The sequence below is a fragment of the Geotrypetes seraphini genome, chromosome 7 (genome assembly GCF_902459505.1).
Source record: "Geotrypetes seraphini chromosome 7, aGeoSer1.1, whole genome shotgun sequence".
NCBI classification, from domain to species: domain Eukaryota; kingdom Metazoa; phylum Chordata; class Amphibia; order Gymnophiona; family Dermophiidae; genus Geotrypetes; species Geotrypetes seraphini.
The window spans coordinates 140,074,772-140,092,986 of record NC_047090.1 but is presented as its reverse complement, the minus strand read 5'-3'; the positions used below and the strand labels follow the sequence as shown (position 1 = coordinate 140,092,986).

General features: G+C 44.5%; 2 protein-coding genes across 3 annotated transcripts in view; both read left to right on the top strand.

The window, feature by feature from the left end:
• TBPL2 (TATA-box binding protein like 2) overlaps positions 1-16,855 on the top strand; it is a 49,578-nt gene extending 32,723 nt beyond the window's left edge. The window contains exons 8-9 of one of the 2 annotated variants that reach the window (XM_033952857.1): positions 16,644-16,706; positions 16,813-16,855. The gene's annotated coding sequence lies outside the window, so the exon portion shown is untranslated. Of the gene's footprint in view, positions 1-16,643; positions 16,707-16,812 lie in introns of those variants that run through there. The other variant, XM_033952856.1, reaches the window with a different exon arrangement.
• The window catches only part of ATG14 (autophagy related 14), a 52,637-nt gene continuing 41,374 nt past the window's right edge, over positions 6,953-18,215 (top strand). The window contains exons 1-3 of the mRNA XM_033952854.1: positions 6,953-7,240; positions 16,644-16,706; positions 16,813-16,855. Of these exons, the coding sequence (XP_033808745.1) occupies positions 7,008-7,240; positions 16,644-16,706; positions 16,813-16,855 (339 nt within the window). The 5' untranslated portion in view covers positions 6,953-7,007. The remainder of the gene's footprint in view (positions 7,241-16,643; positions 16,707-16,812; positions 16,856-18,215) is intronic.

Sequence of the window (18,215 nt, the reverse complement as noted above, 5' to 3'; positions counted from 1 at the left end):
TGCCTCCACTGGGTCAGACCAGAGGTCCATCCTGCCAAGCGGTCCGCTCCCGCGGCGGCCCATCAGGTCCGCGACCTGTGAAGTGGTTTCTGACCACTTCTATAACCTACCTCAAGTTCTATCTGTACCCCTCTATCCCCTTATCCTCCAGGAACCTATCCAAACCTTCCTTGAAACCCTGTACAGAGTTCTGGCTTATCACCTCCTCCGGAAGCTTGTTCCATGTGTCCACCACCCTCTGGGTAAAAAAGAACTTCCTAGCATTTGTTCTAAACCTGTCCCCTTTCAATTTCTCCGAGTGACCCCTAGTGCTTGTGGCTCCCCACAGTTTGAAGAATCTGTTCTTATTTACTTTCTCTATGCCCTTTAGGATTTTGAAGGTTTCTATCATGTCCCCTCTAAGTCTTCTCTTCTCCAGAGAGAACAGCCCCAGCGTTTTTAACCTGTCAGCGTATGAGAAATTTTCCATACCTTTTATCAGTTTAGTCGCCCTCCTCTGCACTCCCTCGAGTACCGCCATGTCCTTCTTGAGGTACAGCGACCAGTATTGGACACAGTACTCCAGGTGCGGGTGCACCATTGCGCGATACAGCGGCATGATGACTTCCTTCGTCCTGGTTGTGATACCCTTTTTGATGATGCCCAGCATTCTGTTTGCTTTCTTTGAGGCTGTCGCACACTGCGCCGATGGTTTCAGTGATGTGTCGACCATCACCCCCAGATCCTTTTCAAGGTTACTCACCCCTAGCCGTGTTCCCCCCATTTTGTAGCTGAACATCGGGTTCTTTTTCCCTACATGCATGACTTTGCATCTCTCTACGTTAAAACTAATTTGCCACTTATTTGCCCAGTCTTCCAGTCTCGTTAGGTCCCTTTGCAGGTTTTCACAGTCTTCCGTGTTCCTAACCCTGCTGCAGAGTTTGGTGTCATCAGCAAATTTGATAACCTCACATTTTGTCCCCGTCTCCAGATCGTCAATAAATATATTGAACAATAGAGGTCCCAGCACCGACCCCTGTGGAACTCCGCTCGTGACCCATTGCCAGTCTGAGTATTGGCCCTTTACTCCAACCCTCTGTTTCCTGCCTGCCAACCAGTGTTTGATCCATCGGTAGATATCCCCTTGCATCCCGTGGTTCCACAGCTTTTTTAGTAGCCGTTCGTGAGGTACCTTGTCGAAGGCCTTTTGGAAGTCAAGGTAAATGATGTCTATGGATTCCCCCTTATCCATCTGGCTGTTTATTCCCTCGAAGAAGTACAGCAAGTTCGTGAGGCAAGACCTTCCCTTGCAGAAGCCATGCTGGCTCGCCTTCAGTTGTCCATTGTTTTCTATGTGTTCGCAGATTTTGTCCTTTACCATTGCTTCCAGCATCTTTCCCGGAACCTAGGTCAAGCTCACAGGCCTGTAGTTTCCCGGGTCACCCCTTGATCCCTTCTTAAAGATGGGCGTGACATTTGCTATTTTCCAGTCCTCTGGGATCTCCCCAGTTTTTAGGGAGAGGTTACATATTTGGCGAAGTGTCTCTGCTATTTCGTTTCTCAGTTCTTTTAGTACCCTTGGGTGGATGCTGTCCGGGCCCGGTGATTTGTCGCTCTTCAGTCTATCTATCTGTCTGAGGACATCCTCTTTGCTTACCTCTAGTTGTACCAGCCTTTCGTCGTGTTCTCCGTTTATAATCACCTCGGGTTCTGGGATATTGGATGTGTCCTCTCTGGTGAAGACTGACGAGAAGAATTTGTTTAACCTGTCAGCTATCTCTTTTTCCTCCTTTATCGCTCCTTTCCTGTCTCCGTCGTCCAGTGGTCCCACTTCCTCTCTGGCTGGTTGTTTCCCTTTCACATACCTGAAGAAGGGTTTGAAGTTTCTTGCTTCTCCTGCCAGTCTTTCCTCATATTCTCTCTTTGCTTTCCTGACCTCTTGATGGCATTCTTTCTGGTGTCTTTTGTGCTCTTCCTGGTTTTCCTTTGTTGGTTCCTTTTTCCATTTCTTGAAGGATGATTTCTTGTCGCTTATCGCCTTATTAACTGCAGCTGTTATCCATGCTGGGTTTCTAGTTTGATTGTTTTTGCACCCTTTCCTGAACCTTGGGATGCACAGGTCTTGTGCCTCGAGCACTGTGCCTTTAAGCAGTGTCCAGGCTTCCTTTACGGTCTTCATCTTCCCTGAGCTGTTGCTGAGCTTTTTTCCTACCATTTTCCTCATGTCTTTGTAGTTTTCTTTTCTGAAGTTGAGTGCTGTCGTTGTGGTTCTTTTCACCTTTGATGTTCCCATGTTTGATTTGTACTGGATCATGTTGTGATCACTGTTCCCTAACAGTGCTAGTACCACCACTTCCTTTGCGGGTCCCTCTAGCCCATTGAGGATTAGGTCTAGAGTGGCATCCCCTCGCGTTGGTTCTGCGACCAGCTGCTCCATGAAACAGTCCCTTATCACCTCTAGGAATTTAGTTTCTCTTGTGCAATTTGAGTGCCCAATGTCCCAGTCTATTCCTGAATAATTGAAATCCCCCATAACCACCACCCTTCCACTTTTGCACACTTGCCTCAGTTCGGCCTCCAGGTCCAAGTCGTTTGCTTCTGGCTGTTCTGGTGGGCGATAGTAAAGTCCCAATTTGAGGTCAGCTCCTTCCCCTCCTGTTAGCTTAACCCATAGTGACTCCAGACTGTCTGCCCTATTGTTGTTTCTGTTCTGGATGAAGGAATGTAGTCCTTTATATACAGTGCTATTCCTCCCCCCTTCTTGTGCGCCCTGTCCCTCCTGTAGAGTTTGTACCCTGGCAGGGCCACATCCCATTTGTTGTCCTCTGACCACCATGTCTCTGTGATTCCTATTATGTCTAGGTCCTTATTTCTGGCTATAACTTCTAGCTCCCCCATTTTAGTCCTTAGGCTCCTAGCGTTTGTATATAGGCAATTTAAGTCCCGGCTAGTTACCTTTTCTTTTGGGTCTACTCTTGATTTGATGCTCCTTCTGGTCTCCTTGCGGGCAGCCTCCTGTGGTGTGTCTATCCCGTCCTCCGCCCGCTTCTTTGATCTTTGATCTGGTTCCGGCTGTGTCCTCCATGTCTTGTTCTTTAGCTCTAATTGCCTCTCGGGTCCCTGTACTGTATCCTTGGGTTTATGTCCATAAAGTGTCCATTTTGCCTCTAGTCCACTATCTTCATTTCCTGTTTCAGTATCCTTGCTCGATACTGTGGTCCGATGTGTCGAGGTCAAATCGACTCTCGGCTTTCCCCTTGTTATCAGTTTAAAGTCATGTCTATGCAGGTCTGGATGTTATGTGCCAGCATCCTCGCCCAAGCCGTGCTCAAATGCAGTCCGTCTCTCCTGTAGAGTTTGTTTTTCCCCAGGAAGGTTGACCAGTTCCGTACAAAGAGGAAACCTTCCTCATCACACCATCATCTCAGCCATCCATTTGTTGCTTGCAGCTCGGTCTGCCTCCTCGCATCTACCTTTGGCACTGGCAGGATCTCTGAAAAGGCTATCTTCCCTGTCCTCAGCTTCAGCTTCCTCCCCAGGATCTTAAACTGCTCGGTCAGTGTAGTCATGTTGAAATTTCTTCTGCTGACGTCATTGGTTCTGACGTGGATTATCACTGCTGTTTCCTCTGTCTCAGCTCCCTCCATGATTCTCTCGATTCTGTCGGAGATGTCCTCGCCCCTGGGAGACATGTCACTAGGCGATCCGCTCTGCCTCCTGCTATGTGACTGTCCACCTCTCTCAGGATTGAGTCTCCCACCACGATAGCAGCTTCCTCCTGGTTGCTTCCTAGACTGTTAACACTGTATGCACACAGATTTAGGGTACTAGGCCAGATTCATTCCAATACAACACACTCGCATCTGACTACTCAAGTTATCTGTAGATATTTACCTGAATATGAACTTGTTGACATCTGTAGGGGAAGAAGAGAAAAAATTTGAGGATAAAAATATCTTAGTCTTAATGCAAAAGAATCTATAAGTGAAGAAGAATAACACTGTACTTATCTGCTGCTATAGTTCTTAAAAGTTGAGGTTGCAGAATTAAGTTCCAGTAGTCAAACCACTGAGGGGAATGAAGAAATAATTATGTGTGTAAACATATGAAATTGATTTTTTTAGCATTTATCTTGAACTTCTACCAACTTTGGTGTGTTAACTTTGACATCCTGCTACCTTTGTAACTTTACCACCTGCTAAATACCATCTAGCCATACAAATTAGTACCTACTTGGAGAAATTACCAAATGCTCTTCATCTATTTCTATTTAATGAACTTTATAATTCTTGTCGAGTCCCTTGGTTGTGTGGAGTTATTTGGGAACCCTTCCAGGTACCGTGGCACTTCCACCAAAATTCCATCAAATTGCACTGCTCCACCACCAGGGGGTCCACAGTAGCAGACATGGTTTCATCCACTGCAAGAGTTCTCTGTCTTTTTGAAGTCCTAGAATTATAGGGCCCAAATTCAGAGGCTGGCTAGAATTACTTATACGAGGTCCTTCCTCATCTCAGGCTCCTCTCATACTGGTCATTGTTGGTTTGAAAGCATTACTATTTTGGTAGCTCCCTCCTTTCCTCTGGAAGGTAGTCCTTGGACAGAAGGTTTGACTGGCGTGGACACCTCCTTGTTGTAATTCAGGGATCTCAGCATATGTTCTTTCAATTATTTTGAGGGCGTCTTTCCTAAGGGACCGTAGGGAGGATGGAAAGCTTACTTATGAGAATGTTGATGACCCTAAGTCAGTGGTTCTCAAACCTGGTCCTAGAGGTACCCTAGCCAGTCAAGTTTTCAGGTATTCATGAGAAGGATTTGCATGCACTGCTTCCACTTAGAGAATGACACGGGGGATAAATTTTTCCCCATCCCCATGAGAACTCATTTTCCTGTACCATCCCGGCAAGTTCTTCCTCTCCCTGCCCCATTCCTGAAAGCTTTGTCCTCATCTGTACACGCCTTGAACACTTTAAAATCATAAGTGTTCGAGGCTTGTGCGGTTAAAGCAGAGCTTACAGGAATGGGACAGGGACAGGGACAAAACAGACGGGGATGGGATGGGGAAATTGAGTTCCTGTGGGGATGGGGAAAAATTTGTCCCACTATATGCAAATCTCTATCATTCATAATGGACATCCTAAAACCTGAATGATTGGGTTCCCTCCAGGGCCAGGTTTGGGAACCATTGCCAAGGTCTTTAGGTTATTTAAGAAAGAAGACCCACTCTTAAATTACTCAGAGCAGGATGCACAAAGCTTCAGCAACCCGTTAAAAAAAACAAAACCAAAAAACAGGTTAAGAGCAATTTTGTTTTGCTGGGCTTTGCTTGGCACAGATAGCATGCATATCATATGCACACTATACATTACATTACATTACATTACATTACGGATTTCTATTCCGCCTGTGCCTTGCGGTTCTAGGCGGATTACAATATAGAAAGTATCTGGGACATTCCAGTAGAATTACATTTCAGGATAGGAGTAAGTTACAGGAACAGTGAAGAGTTATGATATTACAATTTCGCAGAGGATATTACTTATTACAGAAGATAGTACATATAGCAGAAGATAATGCATTGCCAGGCCTGCGGTTTTTTTGCGCAATTGGGCTGCTTTTGAAAATTGGTTGTGGGAAATTGTGAGCAGTTGCATGTTGTGTCTTTTTTGGGCTGGCTTCTGATTTTGTAATTAATTTGGGCTGCAGGTCTCCCCACTCCACCCCATTGCTATGTCGGTCTCTACCTGCCCTTCTACCATCTTGTCCCAGTGCAGCACAGTTGATCTCTAGGCAGTGCAGCAGTTGTGCTCAGAGCCCTTAGGACTTGCCTGTGATGTTGTTGCACTTTATTGCCACCTTGTTCTCATTTGATAAGCTGCTGCAGGAAAATAAGAGGTGCTGTTGCTATCTCCGCTCATTTTGTGGGATCCAGCAATGGTAAATGGCAGCATCAGTAAACAAGACTGAGGTCGGGGGTTGGTGGGCACTGTCTTTTTGTTTTTTTCAGTGATGGGTTGTTTGGGAGCTGGAGGGGACACGTGAGGCCTCTGGTTGCACCTCGGTTCTGTGCATGGACTTAACCTTTCCCATTCCTTACACTGTTGGTACTGTGGATGCTGTGTAATAGTAGCACAAATCCAAGATCCCTGCTAGTAGATGTTGTACAGTGCCAAGAAGGTGTATTTGATAGTGTTGTCCAGTGCCTATAACATACACACTCCGGCTACAATTGACAGTTTTTTGTTGCCACTTTTATGTGTATACAGTATTTAGTTTAGGGTAACTGGGAAATTTATGGAGTGGGGAGGACAGAGAATCTAGAATTGGGCATGTATGCCTGATGGTCTTCCCATCATTATTTATCTTTGGGTTAGTTTCCCTTGCTATTTGGTACGGTGGCTACAAGTGCATGACAATCTGATTTCAGAAAGATATATGCCAATGTTTCTGAAGTGTCAGCATATTTGTTTATGAAACTGCAGGAATACTCAATACAGGCATTTTTAATTTATTTACTCTTGGGAATATGAAGAAATATATTGGGATGTTTGGGGGCTGCTTTTTGATGGTAAACGTGGGATTTTTTTTTTTTTTTTAAGTATCTGGCAAATCTAACCCACACCATCATACTGAGTGACTCTCCAAAGAATCCTATGCCTCCTACAGAGGCATGCTCGGAGGTGGGGGGTAATTTTATTATCCATTACACCCCTGCTAATTCTTATCTAGAACTATCATTATTTTTATTAAAACGATAAACCACCTAGAAACCTCTAAACTTGGAAACTTGGTTATATTGCCTAAATCGACCTCCCGATTGACCCTCCCCCTTATTCCTTGTCGAGTTTTATTTTCGCCCGCTAGAGGGCGCCATACGCTGTGCCTCTTCACCTTGGCTTACAGCCTTATTGCGCAAAGCCTTACACGAGCCGCACGTGCTGCCTTTTTTTTTTTTTTTCCTCCTCGCCGGGCTGGTCCCAGCATGCATTGCGTTGAAAACAAAGTCCCACCTGACCGGCTGGACTGTCATGGCGACTCCCAGCGGGAAAGGAATGCGAGGGCTGCCGGAGATTGCGGTGGCGGCTCCCGCCGCCACTCTACGGGGAGGCGCTGAGCTGTTAGACTCGGTGGACGATGCCGAGGGGTTGTATGTGGCGGTGGAGCGGTGTCCTCTATGTAACACCACCCGCCGCAGGCTGACCTGCGCCAAGTGTGTCCAGAGCGGAGACTTTGTCTTTTTTGATGGCCGGAACACGGAGAGGTAATTGCGAAGGCGGCGGCACCTTGGGTGCTCGGTACCGCTACTTGCTGGCCCTCTGATCCTGGAGCAAACGACGCAGGCTTGGGCGCTTGGGAGCAAAATGTTCCCTGTCTTGTTAGAGGAAACCAGCAAGTTAGCGCTCTGGGCCTTCGAGGACTCTAGCAGTTTTTCTACTGTCTCTAGATTTCTTCACCCTGTATTTATGTGTCCTAGGGCGAAAATTTCGGAATAATGTCCCAACAGAGATCCTAAAACGCCTGTGAGGTTCGCGATTAGTTATATATACAGTATATATATATTTTGTTTTTCGTTTGCATAGACGTTGGTGGTTACCTTGTAATAAAGGTAGCTCACAACTTGATTTAATAGTGGAAAATGTACTGTATATTGTGTACCGGTCATGATACGTATGCTTTTCATCTGTTTAACTTAACAAACTACGTGAAGTACTTTGAAAACCTTGTGGTTATTTGATGTCAAGAAAGGAAAACCAATGTCTGAAAATAGTCGTGACAAGGATTAAGTATGAACTTTGAGATTTTTTTTACTGTCTGCCTCCACCTATCCAATAATTTAAGATAATTAAAAAAAAAAAAAAAGTTGGAGTACTATAATTTTAGCTTATCAAAAGCAGATAATATTCACACATCTTGAAACACAGTTTAGTTTTATTTAAAAATGAATGTTGGGTTTTAATCAGGATGGAATTAGATAATTTGTTAAAACTGTTATGTACTGATACATCCAAATCCATTGTTTCTGTCTGGCTGTAGTTTGATAGGAAGGTAAAATTATGTCCTTACCTGATAATTTTCTTTCCTTTAGTCACAGCATATGAATCCAGAGCCTAGTAGGATTATGTTCATCAACCAGCAGGGGGAGATAGCACTGAATTGACCTCTGGTATATTACATTACATTAGTGACTTCTATTCCGCCTGTACCTTGCAGTTCTAAGTGGATTACAGTGTAAGATAGCTGGACATTGCCAAGAAGTTGCCATTTAGGGGATGATTACACAGTAGATGCAGGGGATGCTTATATAGTGAATGCAAAGGAATTACAGAGTAAGGGTGTTGAATAGAAGGGAAGAAGAGGTATAGGGTTGGTTTCGTGATAGGGTCAGAGGGGGGATACAAGTAGAAGGGGGAGGTTAGCTGGTAGTTTGTGTGGAAGGCGGAGGAAGCGAGGGGGGGTGGAAAAGAAGGTTGTATAGTTTTTTTGAAAAGCAGAGTTTTGATTTTTTTTCAGAATGATTTATAGTCACTTGTAGTTGTCAGCAGAATGAGGATGGAGGGGTCCAGCTTCGCTGCCTGCGTCGCCAGGAGGCCATGGTATATCTTGGATGCACATCCTCCTGGTCAATCAGTATAGGTCTTCTCAAAGCAGTTGAAATAAATCATATAAAAGTAAATCACATCAACTGCATTAAACATATGAGACATAGGCCACCTATGGAATTTCTAACGTCACATGCGCTACCCGAATCATTGATACATCAAAATTGAGACTGCAACTTCAGTCTAAAGGCAATCCCAAACCGCTCCTGAGAGTGACAAACCCTGCACCAGGGTGGGGCTCTGAATTCATCTGCTGTGACTTAAGGAAAGAAAATTATCAGGTAAGGCCATAATGTTACGTTCCTTGTCATCAACAGCAGTTGAATCCAGAGACTAGTGGGATGTACAAAATAGAGAGTTGCGCGGGGACAGAAATCCCACCCATCCCCACCAAAATCCCACCCGTCCCCGTGAGGAATCCCTCCATCCCCACCTGTCCCCGCGAGGAATCTCCTCCGTCCCCACCCGTCCCTATAAACTTAAGAAATAGTTATTTTATTTAATTATGCTACCGAGAATGGAACCAATTCTGCATTCCCGGCCTTTGTATGAGGGAGGTCTGGTGCCCCAGAGTAAGAAGACTTAGAGCAGGGGTGCCCACACTTTATGGGCTTGCAAGCTATTTTTATAATGACTAAGTCAAAATGATCTACCAACAATAAAATTTAAAAAAAACACAAAGCACAATGAAAGGCAGAGAAAATGTTAATTATTCATATTCCGGGTTTTTTCAAAGAGGTCATGGCAGATGACTCTATGCAATGTCACCTCGGTAACAAAATACAAAAATAGACAAATACACCCCCTCCCTTTTTACTAAAACACAATAGTAGGTTTTAGCACAGGGAGTTACGCTGAATGCCTCGCGCTGCTCTCAATGCTCATAGGCTCCCTGCGCTAAAAAACGATATTGCGGTTTAGTAAAAGGGAGCCATAGTGCAAAATATAGACAGCAGATATAAATTCTCAAAACAGACACATTTTGATCACTAAATTGAAAATAAAATCATTTTTCCTACCTTTGCTGTTTAGTGATTTCATGAGTCTCTGGTTGCACTTTCTTCTTCTGACAGTGCATCCAATCTTTCTTCCTTTCTTTCAGCCTCCTCTCCTCCAGACCTCATTCTCTCCCCCAACTTTTTCTTTCTGTCTCCCTGTTCCCCCTTCTTTCTGTCTCCTTGTCTGCCCCCTTTCTTTCTTTCTCCGTGCCCTCCCCCAAGCCACTCGGTTTGCTGCCACCGCCATCGGGGAATAGCCCCCAAGCCACCGCTGTCCCAAGCTTTCCCTGCAGAAGCGTCGCACTGACCAGCATTCCGCTCCCTGACGTCAATTCTGACATAGGAGAGGAAGTTCCGGGCCAACAAGGCATTTCTCCTCATTCCATCCAGCCTGAGCCCCATCTCTCCTTGATCCAGCATTTCCCTTCTGTGTCTGTCAGAATTACCATTCCACCTATTTTCAAGCATCACCCTTCTTTGTGTCCATCTCACCTATATCCCTATCTCACCACTTTTTCAGAATCTCCATTTGTCTCTGTCCTTGTCTTTACCCCATGTTCACCATTTGCCCTTTCAATGTCTTTATCTCCCCCCCTACTTTTTCAGCATTACTTCTATGTCTCTATTTCACCTCCTCTTCATGTCCCCTCTGTATCTCTATCCTTATTCAGTAGGTCCTGCTTACCCTTTCTCTTCTTTGTGTCACTATCTCCATTTTCAGCTTTCCCCCCTTTTCCTTTGTTACTGCACCCGGTAGCCAGAATCTTTCCACCCTCCCTCCACTCCGGCCCAGCCCAGTATGAAATATTTCCTTTTGTTTCCCTCCCCTCTCTCTTTCTCTCTCTCTTCTCCTCCCTCACCCACGAGTCCTGCATCTGGCCCTCTCCCTTCTACCTGTAGCTGGCAACACCCCCCTGCTCCACGGCTCTCTTCAGCAACTCGTCAGCAGCGGTGATCAAGACAAGCTGCCGACATCGAGGCCTTCCCTCTACGAGTCCCTCCTTTGTGGAAAAAGGAAGTTGAAACAAGCGGGACTCACAGAGGGTAGGCCCCGACGTCAGAAGCTTGTGTCGATCGCTGCTGCTGAGTTGCCGAAGAGAGCCGCGGAGCAGGGGGTGTGGCCGGAAGCAGGTAGAAGGAAGAGGGAGATAGGAAGGCTGTAGAAGCTCCGGAGCATGACACCGACCCCAGCCAGGATGATTTCTTTTTCAGGCTGCTGCTGCTGCTGCTGCCGCTACCACCCCCCACCCGAAATGACAAAAACAGCCTAATGTCGGCGTCTTTGACGTCGGGGAGAGGAAGGTTGATAGGCCCGGTAGATCGGGACGTCAACACGAGTCTATCACGGAGCCCGGGTTGGGCTCTGTGATCGACTCACGTTGCCTCTGAACTACCGGTTGATTGCGATCGACGTGTTGGGCATCCCTGACTTAGAGCCATAGCGCACGAGAGAAACTCCCACGGGGATGAAAACAGCCTACCTAAATTCTGTTGATGTAGGCATGCAGCTTACAAGTCCGGCGTCGCAGCGGGAAATAGCCATGCTGAGCAGTGAGCTCAGCACGTACACAGATGAAAGCCTTGCTTGCTGATTGGTCCGGGGCCGCCGGACCAATCAGCAAGCAAGGCTTTCATCTGTGTACGTGCTGAGCTCACTGCTCAGCATGGCTATTTCCCGCCGCGACGCCGGACTTGTAAGCTGCATGCCTGCATCGCCAGAATTTAGGTAGGCTGTTTTCATCCCCGTGGGTCAGGGGGGCGTCCCCGTGGGAGTCCCGTGGGCCAGGGGGCTTCCCCGTGGGAGTCCCGTGGGCCAGGGGGGGAACCCGCTGAATCCCCGCGATCCCCGTTCCTGTGCAGACCTCTAGTACAAAAGCAGTCCAAATGTAGGGAGGGAAATAAACAAGTGAACTGAAAATCTGCCCTGCAGCACATGTCTAAGGACCTACGACACCCAGAGAATGTGTATACTATGAACATACAGAGGGTAACCCCTCTAGCCCATGTGAGCAGGAGCAATCCTTGCCTAAGAGCACCATGCTGCAGAAAACCCTATCTACAGTGCCCCTCCACGAATAGTATGAGTGCAAAGCAGCCTGCTAATGCGATCATCAGGCTTCAAATAATCTCCTGTGGAATGCAGTCAACATGTCTGGCAATGGTCCTTGGCTGATGGCAAACCCCATGAGCCTCGTTGTAAACCAGACCTACTTCCCTTGGAAGGTTCTAGGGCAGCCAGTATGGACTCGTGACAAATGAAGATTCCCCCATCTGACTGAAGCCCTCTAAAGTACCAAGTCCCTAGGAATCAAGATATCATGGCTGACTACAGCAAAAGTAGCGGAAAGGTCAAATTCAAGTAAAATGGCATAACGATTCTGAGATAGTAAACTTTGAACCTTAGAAATCGGAGAAACTAATAGTTTCAGTACTGAAATTGGGACAAAAACCATGTTGAGATGGTAAAAGAATAGAGAATTTATCTAAATAGTTGGATAGCTGTTTAGAAATAATTGTCTTGATCATCTTTGTTTGAAACATGGTGGCAGATAAAGGCCAAATGGCCCATCTAGTCTGCCCATCCACAATAACCATTATCTCTTTCTCTCTCTGTTAATAATGGAATATTTACCATCGGACTGTAATTTGACGGTACTGTCGGATTCAAGTCAGTGTCTTTCAATAAAAGAGTAAGCTGTATGCCCCATACTCACAGAAAAATAACCATTATCCAAGAGATAATTTATCAATAACATTAGCCAAGAGACAGCCTTGGATGAGATTTTTTTTGAAAGATATAAGATGGAAATGCATCCAGAGAACATCTTCTACGCCCTTGTTTACTACATAACTTTCTAATCTATTCTTCATTGACATATTCAAAATCACTCCAACATCTAACTACCAGTACATCATCTAAAGTTTCCTTGCAGGATATTAAATCATAATGACTCGCGGTAGTAAAAAATGCCCTAATGATTTTGATTTTATCATCAAATTTTGCAAGTTTGAAAACATGGCGGGAGGACCATCTGCAGATGGTACACTATTCTTGTGAGTGGACTTAGTTGTGCTAGTAAGGAATTCCCAAAGTTTAAATAAAACCTTATTCTGATCATTGGAGCTAATTATTTTATTTCCTTGATAAGTTTTCCGGGCTTTGTTTAATTCCTGATTATACTCGGTGATTTTTCTTCTCCATATTAATTTGTCAGCCTCTCATTTTCTTTTTTTCCTATTCACATTCTAGTCTTCTACCATCTTATTTAAGGTCACAGTGGTAGGTGGAATACCAGGAAGCTCTATGGGTGTAGGAAACTGTCTTAGAGGTTAGATGTACCATGAAGTCAAATGTTTTTGTTGATTCCTCCCTCCATGTTTTCAATATCTCGTCAATGTTACAATCACTGGGGGAGTTTGGAAGAGTTGTTAATAACTGAGACCAAAACTCCTCTATATTTATCTTTCTCCTTACATTTATTGTTCTTCCTTGTACAGTTTTATTGATTTTTAAAAATTAAACGAGGTATACAGAAGCTCCCCTCTCTATCCTTTCCCATCCAGTGTTGCCTAGACCAGTGGTTCCCAACCCTGTCCTGGAGGATCAACAAGCCAGTCGGGTTTTCAGGATAGCCCTAATGAATATGCATGGAGCAGATTTGCATGCCTGGAACCTCCAAGATATGCTGATCTCTCTCATGCATATTCATTAGGGCTATCCTGAAAACCCGACTGGCCTGGTGGTCCTCCAGGACAGGGTTGGGAACCACTGGCCTAGACTACTGCAACTTGCTTCTCACTGGCCTTCCGCTAAACCATCTCTTTCCCTTTCAATCTGTACAGAACTCTGCTGCAAGCCTTATTCAGCCAATGTTATTATATGTCCATATTACCCTCTTTCCTCAAGTCACTTAATTGGCTTCTTATCTGTTTCCACATACAGTTCAAACTCTCCTCAATGATCTGCAAATGTATTTGCTCCGCAGCTCCTCAGTAGCTCCACTCATTGGATAAGTCTCTCTTACCTGTACACTTCTCCTCATGGCCAACTCCAGACTTCGTCCCTTCTATTTTGCTGCACCGTATGCCTGGAACAAACTGCCTGACTCGGTATGTCAAGTTCTGTCTCTGGCAGTATTTAAATCTAGATTCAAAGCCCATTTCTTTGAAGCTGCTTTCAGTTCCAAACTCCATCCCACCTGCTAAGCACCAATATTTTTTTTATCATTCCCTCTGTAATTCTCCCATCTGAGCATAGTGTATTGATGCACCTTCTTGTCCAGTTTCTGTCTTGATTAAACTGTAATCTCTTTTGAGCAGACTCTGTTTCTTCTATGTTTTGATGTACAGTGCTGCGTATGTCTAGTAATGTTATAGAAATGAATTGTAGTAGTTAATTCACTAAGGAAAGATGTCTTCTGTCCTGGGAGTCAAAACTTTACAGGCAGATATCTTGTTCATTCAGGAAACCTGTACAGGAAAATGGTACAAAGAGATGCCAATTCATTAGGGCTTCCCCACAATTCATTTTACATCAAATGTGAAGACCCACAAGGAGGGCTTGTTATTTTGTTTGTGCAGATGCATATGAAGGCCCAGATACATAAGTTGAAGAGGGTTTTGAGTGGTAGATGCCTACAATCTTCTCTAGCCTGATTAAGGAGTTTGTCATCTTATCATGGGAGGGGATTTCAGCATTATGCTAGATCTTTGGACAACTGAGGAGGTGGGATCAGTTTAGAGGGAGAGGCTAGATGTAATTTGGATATTTGGCCGACAAGTGCATGGGCAGGAACGTGAATGCATATTTTACTCTAGGCTGCACATAGCTACTCCAGATTTACCAAGAAATAGTCTACTACTATTAATTATTTCTGTAGTGCTACCAGATGTACACAGACGCTGTACAGAGTCACAAAAAAGAAGACAGTCCCTGCTCAGAACAGCTTATAATCTAACGGACAAACAGACCTATCCCGGGAGTAGTGCGACTTGTTTGCAGGAATGAAATCGGACTGATATCCTGGTCAAACATGCTTTAGTAACACTTACTAAACAATATAATGGGAGGGATTTCAAGAAAAACCTATGGAGCTTGAATAATAATTTGTTAAATAAGATTTGTGTGCATCTGAATTTACTTTTTACTGGTTGCCTCAAAGGCTGGGGTGATCTTAGGAGGCAAACTTTACTCATGAATATCAAGATCAAAAAGAACATATTGACCTTAATTTATCAGCAATATTGGAGGATTCAGCAACAGAAATTGTGGAAGGAGCTACTTTGTTGGTCACATTTGATGGTTGGTGTGGATTAGGTGCTGAGCGCCTTTTGTGATCTCATTTGAGTTCTTAGTGCATTCTCTGCGCACTGTACTCTTTGGATCCATCTTTGGACTAGGGACGCTGCCTCAAGGATCACCTTAAGTGGACGTCGTTTCAAGTGCCAGCTTCTTTTTGGTACAGGTCTGGATGACCTCTATATAGGTGTTGTTGAGTGCCGCCCTAAGTCACTCCCTGTGAACAAGTTTCACTGGACGTCGGGAGGGGGGTCATAGTACTCTTCGTTCTTCCTGCTGGTGTCGTCAGGGATACACATGCTTTTCCTCCCAGAGACATTCCCAGGGCTACGCCTGCATTACAATGGTTCCAATTTCACGCGTCCTCAGGTTTTTGTGCAGTGGCTGTGCCTAAAAAGCGATGATGCCAGGGGTTGGGCGTGGCTTCCTCATCTCGAAAGTTGACTTCTCAGTTTTGTCAGGAGTGGACTCGACTTTCATCGGATACTAATTAATCCTCCTTTGCCCACCTCTGGCTTGGTTTCTGGACTCCGGCAAGTCGACCGGAATGGAGTCCACAATGTTCTGCAATACCTCTTAAACAATGGGATGCTGGAACCTTTTCCAGAACACGCATTGAGGCTTAGGCAGATACTCCTTATACTTCATCGTAACAGAAAGGTTTGGAGGATTGGAGACCCATTCTGGATCTAAAGTTGGTCACTTGCTTCTTGCGAATTCCTTTTTTTTCTGAATGGCAACGGAGTACACGGTGATAGCTGCTGTCTCTCCAGGAGAATTTCTAGTTTCTCTCGGGGATTAACTCCATATTACACTCTACCTGGAGCATCACAGGTTTGTGTTTCCATGTTCTGCAACAGCATGTCCAGTTCGCAGCTCTACCCTTTGGCCTCGCATCGGCACCCGCACTTCTGTGAAAGTGATGGTAGTTGTGAAGGCTTTCAAGTCCACCCTTCCTGGGACAGCTGGTTTATCTGGGCTCCGTCTCGTCGGGTGTACAAAAGTGCGGTGGAGACTATAGTTTCTCTGCTGCAGGCATTGGCAAGTTCAGGAAGAGACACTTGGCGTTCTCCCAGTCCCTGGAGTTTCTGGGGCTTCTCTTCGTCTCCAGACAGGTTGTGTACTTCTCAAGATACGTAGACAGAACCTTTGACAACAGATCAGAATTCTCCTGGACTGTTCGGCTCCCTGGGCTGGTTTTATCTGCAGCTTCTGGGGTCTCGGGCGATTCACAGGGTTAGAGCATCCATGCACCCTTTACAGGATCACGGTTTATTGGTGAGGTTGCCCTGCAGAGCCAACTGGATGCCTTCCCTGCATGGTTTCTTGTGGAGTGGGTGAGGAAAGGAGTTTTGTTTGTGAAAGATGTATTTGATGTTGTGTTGCATGGAGATCATGCTGTTTGATATTTGGCTACTGTGCACTTTCTGTATACAAATTCTAATAAAAATGTATTGAAATGTAAACAAAGCTATACTTAGATTCTGAATATTACATAGGATTATTCCTGATGACAGCTTTTCTAGGTTTAGCAACAGATGTACTGAAGTTCTCTCAGGGTTTCCGCATCGGGCATTGTACTTGTTGCAGGTTTCCGGGTCTCGCTGTGCAACAAGACCCGGAAACCTGCATCAAGCAGATGTACTGAAATTTAATAAATTTGTTTCATAAGCTCTCTTTTTCTAGCATCTTTGTTTCACTTAATATATAATAATGTACCACAGCTTGGACTGCTAGAAATAAACAGGAGTATTTGAACTTTTTCAGGTTTGCAGACAAAAAGGAGAGATTAAAACACCTTAAAAGTAAACAGATGGAATTTCAAAAACAGTAAGTTGAACTTTTACTGCTATTTTCTGGAAGATATTCTCCTTTGATTTAGTTCTAATTGATCTTAGTTTTCAGCTAATTCTTCATTATCATTTTATTTTTGCAGGGTTTTAAAAGCAATTGAAGGAAAACAGATAGCAGATAATTTGGTAAGGTTCTTTTAAATTGTTTAAAAGCCTTAGAAGAAAAAGCATTAGGTTCCTGGATAGTATGGTCAGAGAAGAGGTCTTTATGTATTTTTAAGACGTGTTTCATACTCGTACATTTTTTCCTGTGCTGTTTGTCTATGAGAGAGAACCTGAGGATGATATTGCAAGATGATTGAGAAGAGTATGAGAGAAGATAATTGGGGGTGAAGGAATCAAGCCAGAGTGGCTGAGTGAGATTAAAGTTACGAAAGGACATGACCAGGATCTAACTAAGACGTTGGCTGTGGAGGGAAAGAACATGGAGAATGGTGAGAGGAGGTGACTGCTAGGGAAGAAGGGAGCCATAAAGTGGGAAACTGATGGAAGAGGAATGGAGGGTATGGTAAAGGATAGATGAGAAGGAGGTTTAAGATCCACCTAAACATGGATAGAATTACCCGATGGCTATACTTACTTGTTTTCCCGACTATTAAGCCTTGTCGTTATAAGAGATTTTTTGATAAATTGCTCGGTTTTCAGGGAGGTAAAATGGATTTATGGTTAAGCACTATTATTTCTCAGGCCCACTCATATATGTCCTTTAGAAAGCTACTAAAACTGATTTATTCAACAAATTTGTAAACTGATGTTCCAGAATATCGATTGGAAATATATTGATCTTATAACTTGTACATTCTTGAGAAATGTATTGTATTTTAATAAATTGCTTATTATTCAATTTTAGCACTGTTTTTTAGAACATTGTATTTTTATTCATTGATTGTATAATTTTAACATTGTATGTGAACCGCCTAGAACTATGTGGTAGGGCGATATAATTATTATTATCCTGTAAGAGGGAGAGAGAAATGGAGGGAGAAAGGTAGTGATTAATAGGAGGGAAAAGTTTGAGGAAGAGAGAAAAACAAACACACACATGCATACTTTCTTATGGTTCTATAATGAGTGAGGTGAGTGAAACATTTTGATTTCTGTCATTTGCCTACCCTGCACTTCTCACTTTGTGTTTGTCAGTGTGAAAGGGGACAGAGTTCCAAGGCTCTTTCTCTCTCTCATTCCTCAACATGGGCTTTTTTTTTCATGGGCTTTGACCAGAGGAATCCAGTTGCTCTGGGAATGCAGGAGCCTTGCCAGTTTAGCTGCAAGCGGGGGGAGGGGAGCTACTTCCATCAAGCTTTGAGATGGATTGAGGTCTACATGAGTTTCTGGTTTCCACAATGAACATAAGAACATAAGCGTTGCCTCTGCCGGGTCAGACCAGGGGTCCATCGTGCCCGGCAGTCCGCTCCTGCGGCGGCCCCCCAGGTCCATGACCTGAAAGTGTTCCCTACCTAACCTAAAATATCCATACCCTATTCGC